This window comes from Engraulis encrasicolus, chromosome 16 (assembly GCF_034702125.1).
Source record: "Engraulis encrasicolus isolate BLACKSEA-1 chromosome 16, IST_EnEncr_1.0, whole genome shotgun sequence".
Lineage (NCBI taxonomy): Eukaryota > Metazoa > Chordata > Actinopteri > Clupeiformes > Engraulidae > Engraulis > Engraulis encrasicolus.
This window is the reverse complement of record NC_085872.1, coordinates 50,835,446-50,855,261: the sequence shown is the minus strand read 5'-3', so window position 1 is coordinate 50,855,261 and position 19,816 is coordinate 50,835,446. Positions and strand designations below refer to the sequence as shown.

Sequence of the window (19,816 nt, the reverse complement as noted above, 5' to 3'; positions counted from 1 at the left end):
TATTCTTTTCTTTTCTTTTCCCCCTCTGCTCACCCAGACAGTGTCTTGTAGTAGCAGTCTCACAAAATATAACTCTCTTGTTCTGTTGATGACAGTGGGGAGAAAGTTGTCCAATTTTGTGTAATTATGCAATTTGGAAACGCCACACCTGCAGTCATTTGCCTATTGTGAGTGAGAACACCCACACTCAAGTCTCTCTCATGCAGTCCTCACAGACTTCCTGAAGACTCCTTTCAACACGCTTGCTCACTAAATCACTCACTCGCTGACTCACACACTAACTCACTGTCTCACTTGCTCACTACCGTAGATCTCTCTCACTCACTCACACACACACACACACACACACACACACACACACACACACACACACACACACACTTGCGTGCTCACTGCAGGGCCTCTGTAGGGATTTCTCAGAGTTGGTCTCACAGTCGCATCCCTTGGACACACACACACACACACACACACACACACACTGGCGTGCTCACCGCATAGCCTCTGTAGTGATTTTTCGGTGTTGCGGTCGCATCCCTTGGGCACACACACACACACACACACACACACACACACACACACACACACACACACACACACACACACACACACACACACACACACACACACACACTGGCGTGCTCACCGCATAGCCTCTGTAGTGATTTCTCGGAGTAGGTCTCGCGGTCGCATCCCTTGCCGATGTGGTTCGTCTGCAGCTCCACATTCACCCTGACGGACGACAGCGGCCCCTCACACGTCTCCAGATGCAGCTGCTTGCTGCCCGTGCCTGGCTCATAGTCCACTCGTTTATTCCAACCTGAGAGAGAGAGAGAGAGAGAGAGAGAGAGAGAGAGAGAGAGAGAGAGAGAGAGAAAGAAAGAGAGAGAGAGAGAATAAATATTTTCATTGGTTTAGACATTGAGGTTTGAGGTTCTTGAAATATGACACCTCATCAGCAGTCTAGAACCTAGCCATTTGACCTGGTTTGGCGCTTACTGGACACAATAGGACATTATGGAATGTTTGAAATTATATTATGAACATAATTTATGGCACTTTACATCCATACATCCATCCATCTATCCAACCATCCATCCAACCATCTATAAATCCATCCATCCATTAAAACAAGCACAAAACCTCCACTTAGGCTCAAGTAAGTTTGTGTGAGATAAAAAGAGAGAGATTTAGAGAGAGAGAGAAATAGAGGGCACAAGAGAGTGCATGAGAGAATGCAGGAGAGAGACAGCCAACAGAAAGAGGGTAGAAGAGACCCTCCTCCTCCACTGTAATCTCGGGGCGACATCGTTTGGGCGCACGCTGAGCTCTGAAATGAGTTGCAGGAGCAGGTGGCTGGGGGAGGGGGAGAGGTGGGGTGGCGCAGGTGGCTGGGGGGGTGACTGGGAGAGGGGTTGGACGTAATGGGGTGGGGGGAAATGGATGTGATGGGATTGGTGGTGGTGGGTGGGGGCTGCGCAGTGGAGGGGGGGAGGGGTGTGCTTGGCTGCAGAGGGCTCTCTCCCCACCACTAAAGATGCCTCAGCCTCAGCATAAACATATAGCTAGTCTACTGTCGAATCTTGATAGCCTAACCCAGTATAGGCCAGTCTCTATGGACATAGTCTACACTCCTGCTAGCCTAGCCCAACGCCAGCCAGTCCCCATTGACCAATCCTATGTATCATTCCACGCATGGATTCCAATCCATGCATTGAAACACAGGGATAGCCTACACTCCTGCTAGCCTAGCCCAGCGCTAGCCAGTCTCCATTGACATAGGGTCTTTCTCAAATGCAAGGCCAGTGTCCTTCCAAGTGTATCAGCCTAATTAGTCACGCCCAGTGATTGGATACTTTTTGGTGAACTCTACAGAATATCCAATCACTGGCTATGACTAATAAAGGGTATCCAATCACTGGGCATGCCTAATTAGGCTGATACACTTGGAAGGACACTGGCCTTGCATTTGAGAAAGACCCATAGCCTACACTCAGGATTGGGTGGCATAACAATATTAACGATTACAAATAAATAAATAAATAAAAACTAATACATTTTAAAAGAGTAAAAAACAATAACACCGGCAAGGTTGCCAGACGAGACTGATAATTGCCAGCCCAAAAAATGGTCAAAACCCCACCTGGAAGCAATAAATTCCATACAATTTAAACTGAATTATGTTGATTTCTATGGCCATAAACTTGCAGATAAACCTGCCCAAATGCCCTTTTTACCCGCAGATGGCCATCCTAAGCAGCGCAACTGCGCAGGAAACCGCCCAATCTGGCAACACCTAACGCCGCTGCCACTCCACGCTGCACTAGCTACCTCACATGTCGACACTATCACTGCAACATCATAAGAGCCTGTCAATGACAGATCACTATCACATTACACCACTGAAACCCCCCATGACACACAGCAGAAAGGGATTTTCATCTGCCGGTACGTCACTATAACGTTATTATGTTTATCTTGGGGTAGAGATTTCTAGTCAGGTGTAGCGTAGCTCCCGTGTTGTGTCGTGTCCTGCTTGGCATACCAATGTGAGCGCAGCATATGGGGGACAGGTGCACCTGCCAGGGCTGCTGAACGCTTTGACTGGGCCCAGGACTAAGTCCCTACCCAACACATACCATGTAATGGGGACCCAATTCTGGGCCCCCTATCTCCCTGGGCCCAGGATAACATATCCCTTTGTCCCCCCGTCGACAGCCCTGTCGCCTGTCACACAGGCCAGACATTGGCTATTCACAGGCAGCTCGGCCGGTCGCGGCTCAGAGACTGTGACCAAGGAGCACCACAGGCCCTGCAGCCTCTGCCATCTCCCCTTCACTCACACACTGCTTAACGCTGCAGCACCCATCGTTTGTATTCACCACCAGAGAGAGAAACAGAGGGAGAGAGAGAGAGAGAGAGAGAGAGAGAGAGAGATGGGATGGGAGAGAAGAAGAAGAGAAGGAGTGAAATAAGAGAGCATGATGGAGAAAAAAGCGAGACAGAACGAGAGCAACGACAAAGAAAAAAAAAAGGTTTTCTGGGGTCACCTTATTACATTTTTATTGGAGATCAAAAGGCAGAGAGTCCAGGCTGAGGCAGAGAGTGGTGGCGGCCCTAACTGTTAGAGTGGGACACCCACAAATACCAACAATTCCCTCTGAACAAATGGCACCAGAGGAGAGGGGGAGGAGGAGGAGGAGGAGGAGCGAGGGACAGGAGGAGGGGATGGAATAGAGAAGAGGGACAGGGGAGCGGAGAGATTGGGGAGAAAAGAGAGGGAAGGGAGTTTTCAAATGACTTTGTCCCAGGCCCGTCAAAAGTTATCAGTGGCCCTGCGTGAGAGGCCATGCCTCCATAACAGCAGTAGCAGTAGCAGCACGGAGGCAGATAGCTGGAGGCCAGACACAGCTCATCATCTATCTCTCTGTATCTGAAAACAAGGGGCCACGATAACAATGGGCTGCAATGTCTCACCTATAGCCCTTTGGATATCCGACCGCCTGCAGTTCACCTATAGCCCTTTGGATATCCGACCGCCTGCAGTTCACCTATAGCCCCTTTGGATATCTGACCACTGCTCCAGCCAGGTCTGTCATCTGACATATACAAAATAATAAATAAGCCAACAAATAAATCACGGTTGCATCAGTGTAGTGATCGCAATTAGGAAGGGGAGCAAAACAAGAGTCTGAGGGTTCTCTATTTCTTGCGTAAAATCATTAAATTCAGTTAAGTCAGTATATTTATTACATAACACCATTAAAAATTAAAATGTCTCAAGGTACTTTCTACACTCCAAGGCCAGAACCATCTCAATTAATCAGTAATCTGCAAGCGAATCTAAACCCAGTGACAAACTCTTTAAACTCTCCAGTGGAGACATACTGATATGCACAGGGCCAGGGCTAGGCTGGCAATCTGGCATACAGGGGATTTCCCCAATGGGCCAACAGTCCCCATGGCCTGCTGCTGTTGTTATTGTTATTGTTGTTTTCCTGGGGACTGGCCCACAGTTTAGAGGGGGGTGTCCATTGCTCTATCCTCAATTTAGACGGTGGATACCAGTCAAGATATGGTATGAAAGTGGCCTGCGTATGTATCTATGTACATATTGGGGGCCTGTCTAAGCCAAAAATACCCAGGCCATTATCCGGTCCCAGTCCAGCCCTGCACAGGGAGGTTTCATGTCTCTGGGCAGCAGGCCAGAACATGCCTTTGCTGAAAGCACCAGGCATTCTATCCACAAACGATTGTGAGGGTTTCTGCTCGATAAAGCAAGCTGTCCCTGTCTAAAAGCTTTCACACCTTCCCTGCCTTACACACCTCCACTCCTTTCATAGATCTTCCATCAAGGTGATAACCACCCACACCCCCTACCACCTCTCTGCCTACTGCGTCCGAGTGCTATCCTGCCCTATTCATGTACTGAACATTACAACTCACATTTCTATTCACCTCGCTTTCACAAGTCGGCAAGTCCAACCGTATCATTTGCTTCTGTGATCATTATTATCCCATGTGCACACATTCTCCTCCTCCTTCTTTAATCATCGCCTAGCAGCCGTGAGAGACCTGCATATGGTATATAATATGGCCCACTTTCTCAATAGCGAGAGGTCCTCATTTACACTGAATCGGGCCCTGACCTATCTCTGCTCTGAGCCGGTTATTACTCTGGCTGCACCAGTGAACCATGCTAATGCTAATTGCTATCAGTGATCACCATGTGTCATCTTAGCTGGCACAGTGGTAAGGCAACAGCAGTAATACGCAAGTAAGCGCTCCGACTTGGACTCTAGGGATGTTAACCGGTAACCGGTTATCCGATAGTCGACCGGATCAACGATAACCGGTTAAATTTTCTGCCACCGGTTAACCGGTAATAATAATTGCAATAATAATTTCCTCCCAAAAAGCCCCCAAAACGATAATTTTGAGGTTTTGGTACGATAATTTAGCATTTTCCACGTGACGACACTGGCTGGACATGGCAGGTCCTGTCTGCGCAGGCAAAAAGAAAGGCTTATGTGAGAAATAAAATGTTAAAAATTCAGTGCTGTGCCTATCAGGCCACGAGCTTTATATCATTTAAGATTACCGGTTAACCGGTTAACCACTGGTTAATGAGTCTCAGTAACCGGTTAAGATATTTTTAAATTTTCGCCATCCCTATTGGACTCCCACGCAGATCGTTAAAGCCTAAAATATACTGTATTTGCCTGGATCTTGCTTGTGGCTCACACACGGGGCCCTGGATGATTTTAATTGTGTTTGTGTTTTTTTTGTGGTTGGCTTGTTTACTATCTGAAATAATGTCCAGTTGATGTGGCTTGTTGCAGTGACAGCTGCCATCTCACACACAGTTTGGCTCATGTGTGTCACTGATCTGTACTAGCCACTCGTCCTCCCCCATGTGGTTCAGAGGTTGCCATGGTTATCTTTGTACGCTGCTGTGCCAGAGTAGAGGCCCGTGGCGTGAGATGCTGTCCGTTGTACAGAGAGGTAGCCGCCTACCTGGATGGCCATGAAATTCTGACTTCTTGAAACTATGTGAATGGCCCACGTTGTGACATGCTGTCCGCTGCACAGAGCGACAGCCGCCTACCTGGATGGCCCTGCACAGAGACATGGAGTTGTGAGTGTGACAACCGCGGTAAAGGAAGTTGGTTGGTGACGCATAGATGCAAGTTTGCTAAGGACACAGAACCACTACATAATAAGCAGAGATAGCCTGATAAACCAGTCTAAATGTGAGACCGGAGTAATTTAGTCTGTCCCCGATGAACGATACCTCCGAAGATTGTTGATGAGAACAAACTGTTGATTTTTCAAAACCGTGCCGGCACTCTGACCAATCGGTGATCTTTGCCGTTGATGTGCTTTCCCAACGGTGTTGCGAGGTTCGTCGTCACTCCCTCAAAACCCTGCCCGCTTTAATTCAAAACAAATCGCTGCGTTGTGATTGGCTTTGCCAGACTTAGGGCACCGTGTTCAAAACGTTCTCAGATACGAGGCCAGACCCACTCGCAGCTGAAAAGTTTCGGTGTTCCAGTGGGTGGCGCTAGTTTACCAGGCTAAAGCAGAGATGAAGTAAGAATGAATCACATTTACCTTAACCTCTCCCTATGCTGTTAATATGTGTTGTTTCTTCCTTAACACTGACTCTCTGTTACATGTGCCAGGTACTGTCTGTCTTCCTTCCACCATTGTGCAGTTTGGCTCCCCTCATATCTTTTTCATGTAATCAGCAGGTTGTCTTGATTGGTCATTGGCCGATTGGCAACACCTGTGGACCTGATCATTGGCGACACCTGCGGCAGGACTATAAAAGAACTACCTAGGGTCGATTCGAAACGGGAGGCAGTGACTCGATGACTTCCCTCCTACATGAACAGGTCTCTGATTAGATAGGTGAAGTTAGCTGGTGAGGCAGCCGTTACGACAGCACTAACGAGTGCGCTGCCCTGCGCATTCGATGCTACGGCGATTCTATGGCGGGAGTTACGTTCATCACGTTAGCGCTTAGCTTACGCATGCTACACACACACACACACACACACACATTTCCCTCTACCTATGGTCTTTTTTTTCTCTTTCTTTCTCCCTAGCACCTAATTTCCCAGGCCTATCTGTTTATGCAATTGTCACCATTTATGTTATCACTTTATATAAACAAAAAAAGAAAATGTCTGAAAGTTGAATTTACAAATGATCAGATGAAAATGATGACTTGAATAAACCTGCAATAAAGTAAAAAAAAAAAAAGAGCAAAGCACCTAGCTTCACATTGCTCCAAGGTCCTGATAACTTATATCCAAATAACATTTCCCATAAACGCCTCAGTCACTTTAGTGTAATGTAAGGGCAATGCAATGGGGTGTGTTCCTTTTGGTGGAGAGTGTGTGTAAAGTTGGCCATTCAGATGTCTCCTGCCTCTCACACCATCACCTCTCCCACCTCTCCCACACACACACACACACACACACACACAGACACGCACACACACACACACACACACACACACACACACACACACACACACACACACACACACACACACGTGGGTCATTTCACGTGAAATCAGACACTTTGGGACCCGACCGACCCGGATTTCGATCATACTTGGTGTGCCTTTTCAGTAGCAAGGTAGCACCACAGAACTGCATTGGTTTGAATCTGACACTAATATTAAGGGAGAAACAGACTAGGAAAGGTTCACATGTGAGGGTAGGACACTATACATTCAGCCTTGAATACATCAGTCAGTGTTAGTCACAAAAAGATGCCTGTGGTGTTGTTTGAAAGCTCTTTTCTGGCTCTACATATTACACAATCACCTTGGAATACAACTACTCTCAGAATATGAATTATGATACATTGAAAAATTAAAAATTGAATATCTAAAAAACTTATATTTTAAAATGGCCAGTTCCTTGTCCAAACGTAGCCGGCAATGTCATGAGCAGCACCTGCTGGTGTTCGGTTTGTTATTCATTTCAGGGAGAATTTGACTCACAAATATGGCGTCATACAGACCACTTACTAATAATATGGTAATACCATAGTAGCATCACATGACAAAACAAAAACAAAACAAAAATGGTCAGTGTCCATGGTCCCAGGTTTCAAAAACTAAGGCAGATGTCCATTTATACACACCAAATGATGATATGTGAATGTTTGAACATTCCTTCTCTGTGTACCTGTGCCATCTTCCCTTTACCGTACTTTAAAGAGATAATCAATGGCTACACTCTCATTTTGTACTCTACCAGGGCATTTGAAGTAACAGCTGTGTCTTTTGTAGATAATGTATAAGTACGTCCCGTTGCAGTTACAGGTTCCACTACCAGAAGCACATCCTGATGATCCATGACAAGTCTATCTGGTCTGAAGGGAAAAGTGAAGGATGGAGATGGCCCATGAGGATGCAGGAAGTTCAGTTTCACCTCTCCAGTGCTCGGCATACATTCCTCAGCACATGCTAGCCACCAGTTGCCATCATATACAGCTACAACATACCCTTTGATGCTTGAAAATGTAACACATTCCTTTACTGAGCTCACTCTTTCAACTCTGCCTTCTCTGAATGCTGAAAATGGCCTAACTTCCACTGTGTCCATTGACAATGGGCAGAAGCTGTGTAGTTTTTGAGTACCTGGAATAGTTCTTGCAGATTCAAACCTTTTCAACAGGTTCTCAGCTTCATGATGGTACATCTCGGTTGTGGCAAACTGGCAATGGATGTTCTTGACATTATCCTTGACAAATTCAAACAGTTGGGATGGCGTTACAATTTAATTGTCAATAGGACGTTGCAGACTTGCTCGTGCAGCAAGCCATTTAACTGTCCCTCCAACGCCATCACATGGACCTTTGCCATGTGATGTGGCAAAAAAGTGCCACTCTGCAGGTATGTGAAAATCTGCCTCGTGGTGGCACAAATTTGTTGTGTTTTTAAGGTTCTTATATTGTGCAGCACAGTCATCAGAAAAAATATATGATCTTCTTTGGACGTTCTATCATTGATGAAGTGTCATTGAGGAACTGAAATAGGAGCTTCTGAAACAGATGTACAGCAATTGTATCCTGAATGTTGCAGTCTGAAATAACAACAAAACAGATTTTTTTCCCAGTTTCAACTGATATTGGTAGTAACATACAAATGGGTGGATTGTGGCCTGCACTGGTTGTTCCAGTGAAATGATTGAATAGCATCTTGAATTACAAAACTATAGTTTTAAAAACGTTCCTGGTTCAAGGGAGTCAGTCAAGGATAATGTCAAGAACATCCATTGCCAGTTTGCCACAACAGAGATGTACCATCATGAAGCTGAGAACCTGTTGAAAAGGTTTGAATCTGCAAGAACTATTCCAGGTACTCAAAAACTACACAGCTTCTGCCCATTGTCAATGGACACAGTGGAAGTTAGGCCATTTTCAGCATTCAGAGAAGGCAGAGTTGAAAGAGTGAGCTCAGTAAAGGAATGTGTTACATTTTCAAGCATCAAAGGGTATGTTGTAGCTGTATATGATGGCAACTGGTGGCTAGCATGTGCTGAGGAATGTATGCCGAGCACTGGAGAGGTGAAACTGAACTTCCTGCATCCTCATGGGCCATCTCCATCCTTCACTTTTCCCTTCAGACCAGATAGACTTGTCATGGATCATCAGGATGTGCTTCTGGTAGTGGAACCTGTAACTGCAATGGGACATACTTATACATTATCTACAAAAGACACAGCTGTTGCTTCAAATGCACTGGTAGAGTACAAAATGAGAGTGTAGCCATTGATTATCTCTTTAAAGTACGGTAAAGGGAAGATGGCACAGGTACACAGAGAAGGAATGTTCAAACATTCACATATCATCATTTGGTGTGTATAAATGGACATCTGCCTTAGTTTCTGAAACCTGGGACCATGGACACTGACCATTTTTGTTTTGTTTTTGTTTTGTCATGTGATGCTACTATGGTATTACCATATTATTAGTAAGTGGTCTGTATGACGCCATATTTGTGAGTCAAATTCTCTCTGAAATGAATAACAAACCGAACACCAGCATTTTAGGTGCTGCTCATGACATTGCCGGCTACGTTTGGACAAGGAACTGGCCATTTTAAAATATAGGTTTTTTAGATATTCAATTTTTAATTTTTCAATTTATCATAATTCATATTCTGAGAGTAGTTGTATTCCAAGGTAATTGTGTAATATGTAGAGCCAGAAAAGAGCTTTCAAACAACACCACAGGCATCTTTTTGTGACTAACATTGACTGATATATTCAAGGCTGAATGTATAGTGTCCTACCCTCACATGTGAACCTTTCCTAGTCTGTTTCTCCCTTAATATTAGTGTCAGATTCAAACCAATGCAGTTCAGGGGTGCTACCTTGCTACTGAAAAGGCACACCAAGTATGATCGAAATCCGGGTCGGTCGGGTCCCAAAGTGTCTGATTTCACGTGAAATGACCCACATGCACACACACACACCCACACACACACACACACACACACACACACACACACACACACACACACACACACACACACACACACACACACACACACACACACACACAAAAGGTACTATTTTAAGGAATTTGCACATGGCTCATTCAATTCGAGCTCTTGTGTAGCAAAGCACAATGGAATAAAAGAAAATAATAGAAGAAAAGAGAAGAAGCATTGGCGAGCGGCACACTGAATACACCCTGCATTTCCAAAACGTGATGAAGTCTTCAGACCAACAATTACGCCATCAATGACTCAATGGCAATGACACGTTTATTGTGGGTTACCGAACGTCGTCCCTGCAAGAGTTTCATTCTTTCGCTGATTACCAGCAATTGGCTGTGGCATGTTGTATGAGGTATAACAGTTAACGTGGCTGCTAACTTGTTTTAAATGAAGCTATTCTATGGGGGCTACAATGGACCAAATCACTCTGCTGTTCCCGAGCCAACGGCGCCAGCATGGAACACCACGAGCAACAACAATAAGTCTGGCAACATTTGCCTCTCTACAGAAGAAGCCTGCAATTTAACCCAGGGCCTTGATATTTCTCCTCTTTGTACAAAAGAATAAAAGCAATTTTCACAAACCATCTTTTTGGTTCCACCTTCGGTTCCACTTCAACTTGGGAGCGTTTTAGGCGTGAAGTGATGCTGACAGCGTCGGGTTGCGAGCGGGAGGGAGGCTTGTGGCGACAGCCTCTTTATTACGAGATCAGCAGGAACTCAGAAACAGATGTCTGGCTCAGGTGCAGCCATGTACTCACTTTCTGGAGTTTAGAGGTGTTATAAGCGTATTCAAACGGCAAGGCTTTCAGCTTTTAGAGGCACATTATGTGTGTGCTTGTGGAAACTCAGGATTTTGGAAGTGTAGAAGTATGGCTGCATTAAGCTTACAAAAGAAACTATGAGGTAGTTTAGAAGCACTGCAGTGGTGGAGCTGCAGTAGCACGTTTACTTTGGGAGTCCCACTTGGGAGTCCCACTTATCAGGTAGCACTTTTACTTCACTGCCTTATCAGGTAGCACTTTTACTTCACTGCCTTATCAGGTAGCACTTTTACTTCACTGCCTTATCAGGTGATTGCTCTAAACTGCACTAAACAGGCTGAAATGGATACCTCATGGCTAAACATCACCTATGAGTTTGAGATGAGATTTTCCTCATTTCCAAATGTCCTGGGAGCCTTGGGCTTTGGTGTGTAACAGAGTGACTCGCATGCATCCTTTTAAAGAGGTTCATGAGAGCTACATTGTTGTTTTCAATTTCAGAAGCAGCATGGGGGCAATCAGGGGGGACTCATGGTCCATTCAGATAAACACAAACACATGCACGCACGCACGCACACACACGCACGCACGCACGCACGCACGCACGCACAGACAGACAGACAGACAGACAGACAGACAGACAGACAGACAGACAGACAGACGTGCGCACACACACACACACACACACACACACACACACACACACACACACACACACACACACACACACACACACACACACACACACACACACACACACACGCAGCACAGAGCAGCACAGAGCAGCACGGCACGGCACAACATAGCACAGCACAAAATAGCCCATCACAGCACAGTGCACAGTGCAAAGGATATGCATGGTTACATTAACACTCCCTTGAGAACATCTCTTGAACAAAAAAGTGAAGGAGGGAAAAAATGGGGGTAAAGGGGAATGGAGGACTAGTAATTACCGTACATGTGTAAGGAGGCCAAAAACAAAACAGCTCAAACTTAGACTCAGTTAGACTTAAGCAATGCCCTTAAAGGAGCACTCTTGCCAATTTCAATATGCTGTCGTATTGGTCACGTTACCTTTGACTTGTCAGTACCCGGTGATGCTGCATTTTTTGGCTCAGCCCTTTCTGAGATATGAGCTTTTGTCTACATTTTGAAAAATCTTAACATAGGCCTACTCCAAATATTTTCCCCAAAGGTATCGCTAGTTTTCTGCTGATGTTGCATAACCTTTTTGATGTTTTTGGGAATAAATCAAGATGTTTTTTTGAAAACACCTGCCCCCATTACAATGACCAGGATCTCAGAAAAGGATGAAGAAAAAGAAAAAAAAAGTACTGACAAGTCCATGGTAGTGTGAGCATTACAACTGCATGTTGAAATTGATCTGTCTTAATCTGTTAAGCTTACATCAGGCTCTCGGCACTGTCATAGCAATGTTGTTATGATGTAGTTTCAGCAAATAGTGCATAGGCCCGCAGGCGACCCCATCTGCAGTAAGAGGCTACGAACTGACGAATCATGTGCTAATGCTGACTCTGTGGAAAACGTCAATAAATAATTACAGTTAGAAAAGGGTTTGTTTGGCTTGTTGTTTTACCTTTGGGTTATGCATGCATTATATTTGAGAGGCACACATGCTGTAGTATGTTTGTTAATATCAATTTAATTTGATATGCAATATTGGCTTCATAAAAATTAATACAGAAATGTCAAATTAATGCCACCGGATACATTTTCAGCTTGATCAAATCAACATGTCTTACTTTAAAAGCCTTTCGCAGGCACTTAGGCTGTGCTACTCAGGCTGTGCTACGTGACCTAGATGCACTCCAGGAAATGATGTCATCGTCTCCATATAAAACACATGCACACTAATAACCAGACGCTTCGCTAATCGACCCAATTAAGCCCTGGGGCCTATGACCCGGCGCAAAAGCTTTCAGCAGCTCTTTGTTTGTATATGCGTCACATCAAATGCAATGATTTGGGCGCTTGCAATGTCCGCTTTGTTGATCATGAATGGTGGGCTGGAAAATGTTGGTTGGTCCATTAAGGTCGACATCAGGAATAAATGGCCTTAAAAACATAGGAATCAGATGCTGAGCAGGAGGCCAGAAACATCAGAAATAAATGGCCTTATGAAACATACAAATCAGATGCTGGGCAGAGGAGGCAGTACAGGCAAACGGCTGCACTTTGCAGGGCCTATCCACTTAAAGACGTAGGGAAACGACCGTTCCAACTGTTGTCGTTCAGATTTTTCCCGAGTGGAGCACGACTTTACACGAGTTTACACGAGTGAATAAAGTGAATCTGATTGGTCGTTTATCAAGAGGGCGGGATTGTTGAGGCGGAGAAGGTGTGCAAGCATGTTTGACTGTGGCCGGTTTCTCTTAGCAACGGGCCAACGCCAACGACGCTATCAAGAAGGAACGCGACATGGAAGAGGCCGCCAGGGTGGAAGAAACTTTCTCTGTAGAAGGCATACGAACATAATGTTTGAGCCCTTGCCTCGTCGCAACGCTAGTACGCCAGCCGAAGACACAGACGTCCAACCCCGTGAACACTGGAACGTAACTCAATGGTAAAGTAATAAAGAATGAGATTTCTATTAGACTTTAGCCATGTTAGCTACACTGCTCAGTTCGTGCTGCAGTGAACTGCTTTCTAGAAATACATGTTTCGATCTGATAACCTACACTTCCCCTGTCTAAAATGTCAGCACCAAGCGTTTAACATGCCGTTGTTAATATGGTGAAGCATGTTGCATGTCAAATAGTATAACCAGACAGGGCAAAGTGTTGATGGTCCTATCCCAGATACTCAGATCAAAGAGCATCGACAGAGGTTGTCGATGAAAACCTACACGCATAACATGGGCTACATACGGTAAACCTCGAGGGGAGGGGGGAAAAAAATTATAGATGGCCATACATGGTGAGGTGATAAGAAAGTAAGCATAGCAGACAAACCAAGGCTTCCAAAATGACAAAATACACTATTGTTTGGTAAGTTACTTTGTGACATGTTGCTGCATTGGAAACAGTTTTTCAAGCGATATTACCAAGTGTTCCTCTGCCCTCTGTCAGTTTCGGTAGGCCTACACTGAGTGTCCATGATTACTGTACTGGTGCCATGGTGCCTTTGGTGTTAGTTACTCAAAGACTTATTACACACTGTTGCAAATTGGTCATTGATGTTTTAGTGGCAAACATATCAGGGTGGTGTACGTTAATGTCACAACATGATTCAATCATCTACTGGATTGTTTAAAATATTATTTTGTACATCTCAAAGTAAGTAATTTACTTTTAATATAATATGGTACAAGCTGTGATTACATCACCTGACCTCTGCCACAAAAAATGTCATTGACCCATATGCTGTAAACAACATTTTTCTAATGTTTTGTTTTCTGATCTATTACAGGTGGAGCTTTCCCATGACCAAGAGATGAACACTAAACTTGATAGTTTTTTTTCCCCTTCCTGCCTGCACTGTGCTAAGAAAGTCAGTATACAAAACAAAGGATTGCATTTCACAGATTTCTTTATTACAATTTCTGGGAGAAATGATGTATGAATTGTACAATACAATATATAATAAATAATATCATTTAGTACAATAAGATGATATGAATATGATGTACATTTGAAACATGACAGATTTGTACAAATAAACATCAATTCAATCTATGTTTCCTATTTCACTTGTGACTGATAATTTTTCAGAAAATCAGAATAATGGGCCTTGGAAGTTTGTTAACATTGCACTCACAGCCCACATCTGGTTAACAGAGCCTACTAGTGTCATGGGTATGACGCCATCAAATATGTGTAACTCTTTTATTCTCCTTATCTTGCGATTGCGATTGAGTCTTGCGATTGTTTGTGTTTCTGTGACTTCATCTGCACTGAAAGTGCCACTTGGGCCTAAAAAGGGTGGAGTCACAAGGGAGACATTTAATTTTGATAGCATTTCCTTAATTAGAAACCCTTTGTCTGCCATGACTTAAATCGCCTTCTTCAAGCATTGCTAGGATGCCGGACAATTCTGTAATCTCCTTCTCGGATATGGAGCCTGTGTACAGGTCACTAACGAATGACACCTCACCAGACGGGGCAATTCCAATCAGGCCTTTGAAAGTTGGGTTGTCCTTGTAATGGGAATAGATTTCGGAGTCAAGTACCTACAAACTAGGCGTTTGCACATATATTTCTGTACAGTCTAGAATGACTCTGGTGTCTGGGTAAGTGTTTTGAAAACAAGTAGGCATACATTAATCTACTCCTAACATGAAGTATAGATAGTTAGCCCAGGTGACACAGATTCTGCTCACAGTTGACTGTGACACACCAAAGTGCACTGCTCAGCAAAACCTTGTCTGAGACGACAGAGGAAGAGAAAGAACTGGTCCATAATTGCTAGTTTAGGGATATTAAATGCCTTTCTGATGACCTGTACCTCTGTTTGTGTAAGCCTTTGAGCCTGACTCCATCCAACCATGCCTGTGGCTGTGGGCTGTAGAGCCATATATACAGCTTTAAAAGGTGGCATAGTCTGGGAATCCTGTGTAAAATGACATCTGACCATCATCACACTGGAATCCCGACACACTGAACACTTTTATCTTTAAGTTGTGCTATTAACTTGTCTTGCTCAATGATGTGCTTGCGAGCCGCCTCAAGTTGTTCCTCTGGTGTCTCTGGCCTCTGGTGGTGGAACAGCATAATCATGGTACGGGTGTAGAGGAGGTACCTCTGCTGGAAGGGCAAAAAGACAACACCACTAGTTGTGACCAAACTGCCAATTCCTAACTGATATAAAACGGGATGCAGTAATGAATTACAAACTATGGTGCAATTCATTAACATACCTCAAGGCATCCCTTCTCTCATCAGGCTGGTTTTCATCCACCTCCATGGAATCCATACTGAAAAAGAAACAGGAGAGGAGGACAGGAGAGTCATAATATATACAGGGCAGCCGTGGCCTAGAGAGTTGGTCTTTCAATCTGGGGGTTGCAGGTTTGAATCCCCCTGTCCTCTCCCTACATCTCCATGGCTGAAGTACCCTTGAGAAAGGCACCTGACCCCACATTGCTCCAGGGACTGTAACCAATACCCTGACAAATAACAACTGTAAGTCTCTTGGAATAAAATGAAAGTGTCAGCTAAGTTACATGTAATGCAATGTAATAGCATCACAGTTTGAAATTTTTGGCGCATGACTCAGGAGGACATGATCAATGCAAACAAATATATATCCAGCATATGCATTAATTCTCTAAGTCTTTTGTCTATAATGTATTCCTATGGCAAACTATTCTCTTTTTTAAGACATGTACATTTTGAACAAACTAACCTCGGTCTACGAATGATGATTCTCATCTTTGGCCTCTCTGAAGTCCAGACGAACAAGGTTGGCACAGCATGCTTTATAAGCTTTGTGATTCCACAGGCGGTCTTCACAAAGCACTGCTTCTCAAAGTGTTCAGAGCAAACCTTGGTCTCAGCGTTGATCTGTAACCATAAATACCAGGATGTACGTATTTTAGTTTGTTAGCAAAACAACTTGATTTAGGCATTAGTATGCTATAAATACTGGTTCTGGTAGCACACCATTAGTGGCCATCGGATCGCTTACCACAACAATTGAAAGCATAATCTTGAAATAGTGATCTGGAAATATCATATAAATGTAGCGTTGTGTAATTACACATTCATATTTTTTTTTATTTCACCGAGGCATTCGCGTCATTAGGCGAGTCATGACAAGTTTGGCGAGCTAGCTTATTTGTGCTAGCTAATAAGTGACAGTCAATGGTGTGACTGGACATAATTATACTACGCATCTTACCTTGAAATATGGACCAGATTCCCTCTGGATGTGATTTATCCATTCACGCCGAAGTGCCTGCCCTTTGAGGAAACGGTGGAAAGTCTGTCCAGTGTCCACAGTAGGATTTTTTTTCTCTTTGAGATTTGGGCACACAACAGAGAGGCTCCATTACAGCTGGGTGTGTAGCCGAGTGTACGGCTGGTCCTGAAGTGTACCCCTCGACGTCTTTAGAAGGTTCCGGGTGAATTATTAACCGTTGCGTATATAAGCTGCGACATATGAATCAAGATGCTATGACCCAAAAAAATGATTGACGCAATATGATTGGCCGAATTTAGGTGTACAAGCTGACGTATAATTAACTGGCCGGCATTAGATAACGAAAATAGAAACACAGATTTGAACACGGGATTTAGTTTAAAAAATAAAAAAAATCGAAATTTTGGACAATATCGTCTGATAAAGAGTACTTTTATGTACATATTTAAGCCGGAATGATTTGACATTTAAATTTGATTTCCCTACGTCTTTAAGCATATGTCTGGCGCAGTTCGGGGACTTGGAGAAGGGCACTCTCTTTTCTGTGCACATGCTGCTAACACAGCTTTGCTATTTAACCCTATCGCGCCGGACGCATCATATTTGTTTCATCAAATTCAAAGCCCTCTCCCCGCTGACACAAAAAAAAATCGATCTCAAAAACATCCTGCGTGTCAGAAACAGGTTTTACTTGCAATTTTGAAAATGTAATGCAAAATGTTGAAATTATGATCTCGTAAAAAATGCATTGAAGTGAATGGAGAAATGGTCCAATTGCAGTAATGGACCCATATATTCAAATTACACATCAAAAATGAATAATGATCTATATTACACTCATAAATAGGTTGTTAAGCATTCGATCAGCTATCTTTTTACATAGATTTTAAAAAAATACCCAACCAGGCTCTGGGAAATGTAAAATATGGTCCTGCTAAAACAAGGATAGGCTAAAAAAAAAATTGGCAGGATCTCACTAAATATTTAAAGATAATCCTCAAATTAAATTGTCTGACAACTTTTTTAAATTAAAAAAAGGTTGTAAATGCATTAAAAGTCATTTTTTCAATGGTCATGAAATTGGAATTTTCATTTCTTTAAAGCCTGATGCATCATATATGATGCATTAAATATCTCAGTGACCTTAACAAAATTTAGATTTTTTTTTTTACATTTCTTATAAGGGACCAGTATTGAAGCAAATTCCAAAAAAAAAAGAATTTTCTCTCATTGCTTTCATGGTTCAGGTCTCACAGGGTTAATAGGAATAAGTTAAATAATAATGCATAGGTTTTGTATAGTGCTATTCTAGATACTATTTAGGGGAATGGGGCTTAAGGAGAGTGCAAGGGGCACTGTTGTTAGATGTGGGAGAGAAACGTGATTGTGGGGGACAGTGGATGATTGTTGAGTGTGTGTGTTTGTGTGTGGAGGGGACTAGAGAGATTGCAGTCAGTGTCACAGTGTGTGCATGTCTTGTGTATGAAAGGTGGAGGACCAGAGAGGAGGAGGGTACAGACGGGATTTATGGCTCATTGACGGGATCCAGATCATAGTGGCTTGTTCCTTTGAAAGAGCTGTTCAAAAATGGCTTTTTTTGAACAATTTTTAATTGAATTGTTATTTATTCAGTGTTAACAAGGTAGTATTTTTGACTCCACGTCTCTCATTTACAACAAGAACAATTGTCCTCCTTCTTAAGACCTCCTTCTGCCACTCTCTGAGGCGGATACTTTTTTTCCCCAAATTAAAATTCTCATGTGAAGGTCAAGTGCTTAAAACGAATGGAAAATGAACCACAAATCCGAGTGGCTCCCCCAGCTGTGATTCAGTTCCCATCGCTCACTTCTAGGAGCCATTCAAAAGAATTGATTCGTTCATGAACGTCACAACACTAGATGAGAGATCATGTCTGGGTGTCAATAGTACTGGTGATGAGGAGAGCTCATGTCTCTAATGCCCACCTCCACCTCCATAACAGCTCTCCTCCTCCTCTTCCTCCTCCACCATAGTACTCCCTAATGCCCACCTCCACCTCCATCAGTACTCCCTTCCATCTCCTCCTCCAACCCAGTCACAGCTCTCCTCCACCTCCATCACAGCTCTCCTCCAACCCAGTCACAGTTCTCCTCCACCTCCACAACAGCTCTCCTCCATCTCCTCCTCCATCAGTACTCCCATCCATCTCCTCCTCCAACCCAGTCACAGCTCTCCTCCACCTCCATCACAGCTCTCCTCCAACCCAGTCACAGTTCTCCTCCACCTCCATCACAGTTCTCCTCCACCTCCATCACAGCTCTCCTCCAACCCAGTCACAATTCTCCTCCAACCCAGTCACAGTTCTCCTCCAACCCAGTCACAGTTCTCCTCCACCTCCATCACAGCTCTCCTCCAACCCAGTCACAGTTCTCCTCCACCTCCACAACAGCTCTCCTCCATCTCCTCCTCCACCTCCATCATAGCGCCCCTCCTCCTCCTCCCTCCACGCATCTCAGAAAGTCGCTCAATCCTGTCTGTGTGTGTGTCAGTCAGTCAGGCAGGAATAGAGATCATGCCTGACAGAAGGAATTTGACCACAGTTGAAGAGAGAGAGAGAGAGAGAGAGAGAGAGAGAGAGAGAGAGAGAGAGAGAGAGAGAGAGAGAGAGAGAGATATGGAGATGGAAAGATGAAGAGAAGGTGGTAAAGAGGAGAAATACACTGAAACACACTGAATGCCGTGAATGAGAGAGAGAGAAAAAATGGAGAGAAAACAAATGGTTGAAAAGAAAGAGAGAGAGAGAGAGAGAGAGAGAGAGAGAGCGAGAGCGAGAGAGAGAGCATAGTGTCAAGACAGCTGAGGAGATCACATGTCTGAGGAGCAGATGGGTTGTGGACATCACTGACAACACACACCACAACCAACCAAGCTGCTGCCAACAACTCAAAACAACTTCCAATACACACACACTCACTTACACAGCAGGCACACACATGCATGTACAATCTGTACACACACATTAATACCTACACACACCCACACACACACACACACACACACACACACACACACACACACACACACACACACACACACACACACACACACACACACACACACACACACACACACACACACACACACACACTTCCCCAACTGAGTGCCTTTCA

At 44.1% G+C, this 19,816-nt stretch overlaps 1 protein-coding gene and 1 long non-coding RNA gene across 2 annotated transcripts in view; both read right to left on the bottom strand.

Moving 5' to 3' along the window:
• The window catches only part of clstn2a (calsyntenin 2a), a 335,228-nt gene that overhangs the window by 82,123 nt on the left and 233,289 nt on the right, over nt 1–19,816 (bottom strand). The window contains exon 6 of the mRNA XM_063219781.1: nt 644–817. Within this exon, the coding sequence (XP_063075851.1) occupies nt 644–817 (174 nt within the window). The remainder of the gene's footprint in view (nt 1–643; nt 818–19,816) is intronic.
• Nucleotides 14,313–17,155, bottom strand: LOC134465897 (uncharacterized). The gene is made up of 4 exons (XR_010038216.1): nt 16,647–17,155; nt 16,152–16,309; nt 15,664–15,720; nt 14,313–15,550 (listed from the first exon to the last, which is right to left on the bottom strand). It is a non-coding gene; the product is annotated as an uncharacterized LOC134465897 (long non-coding RNA).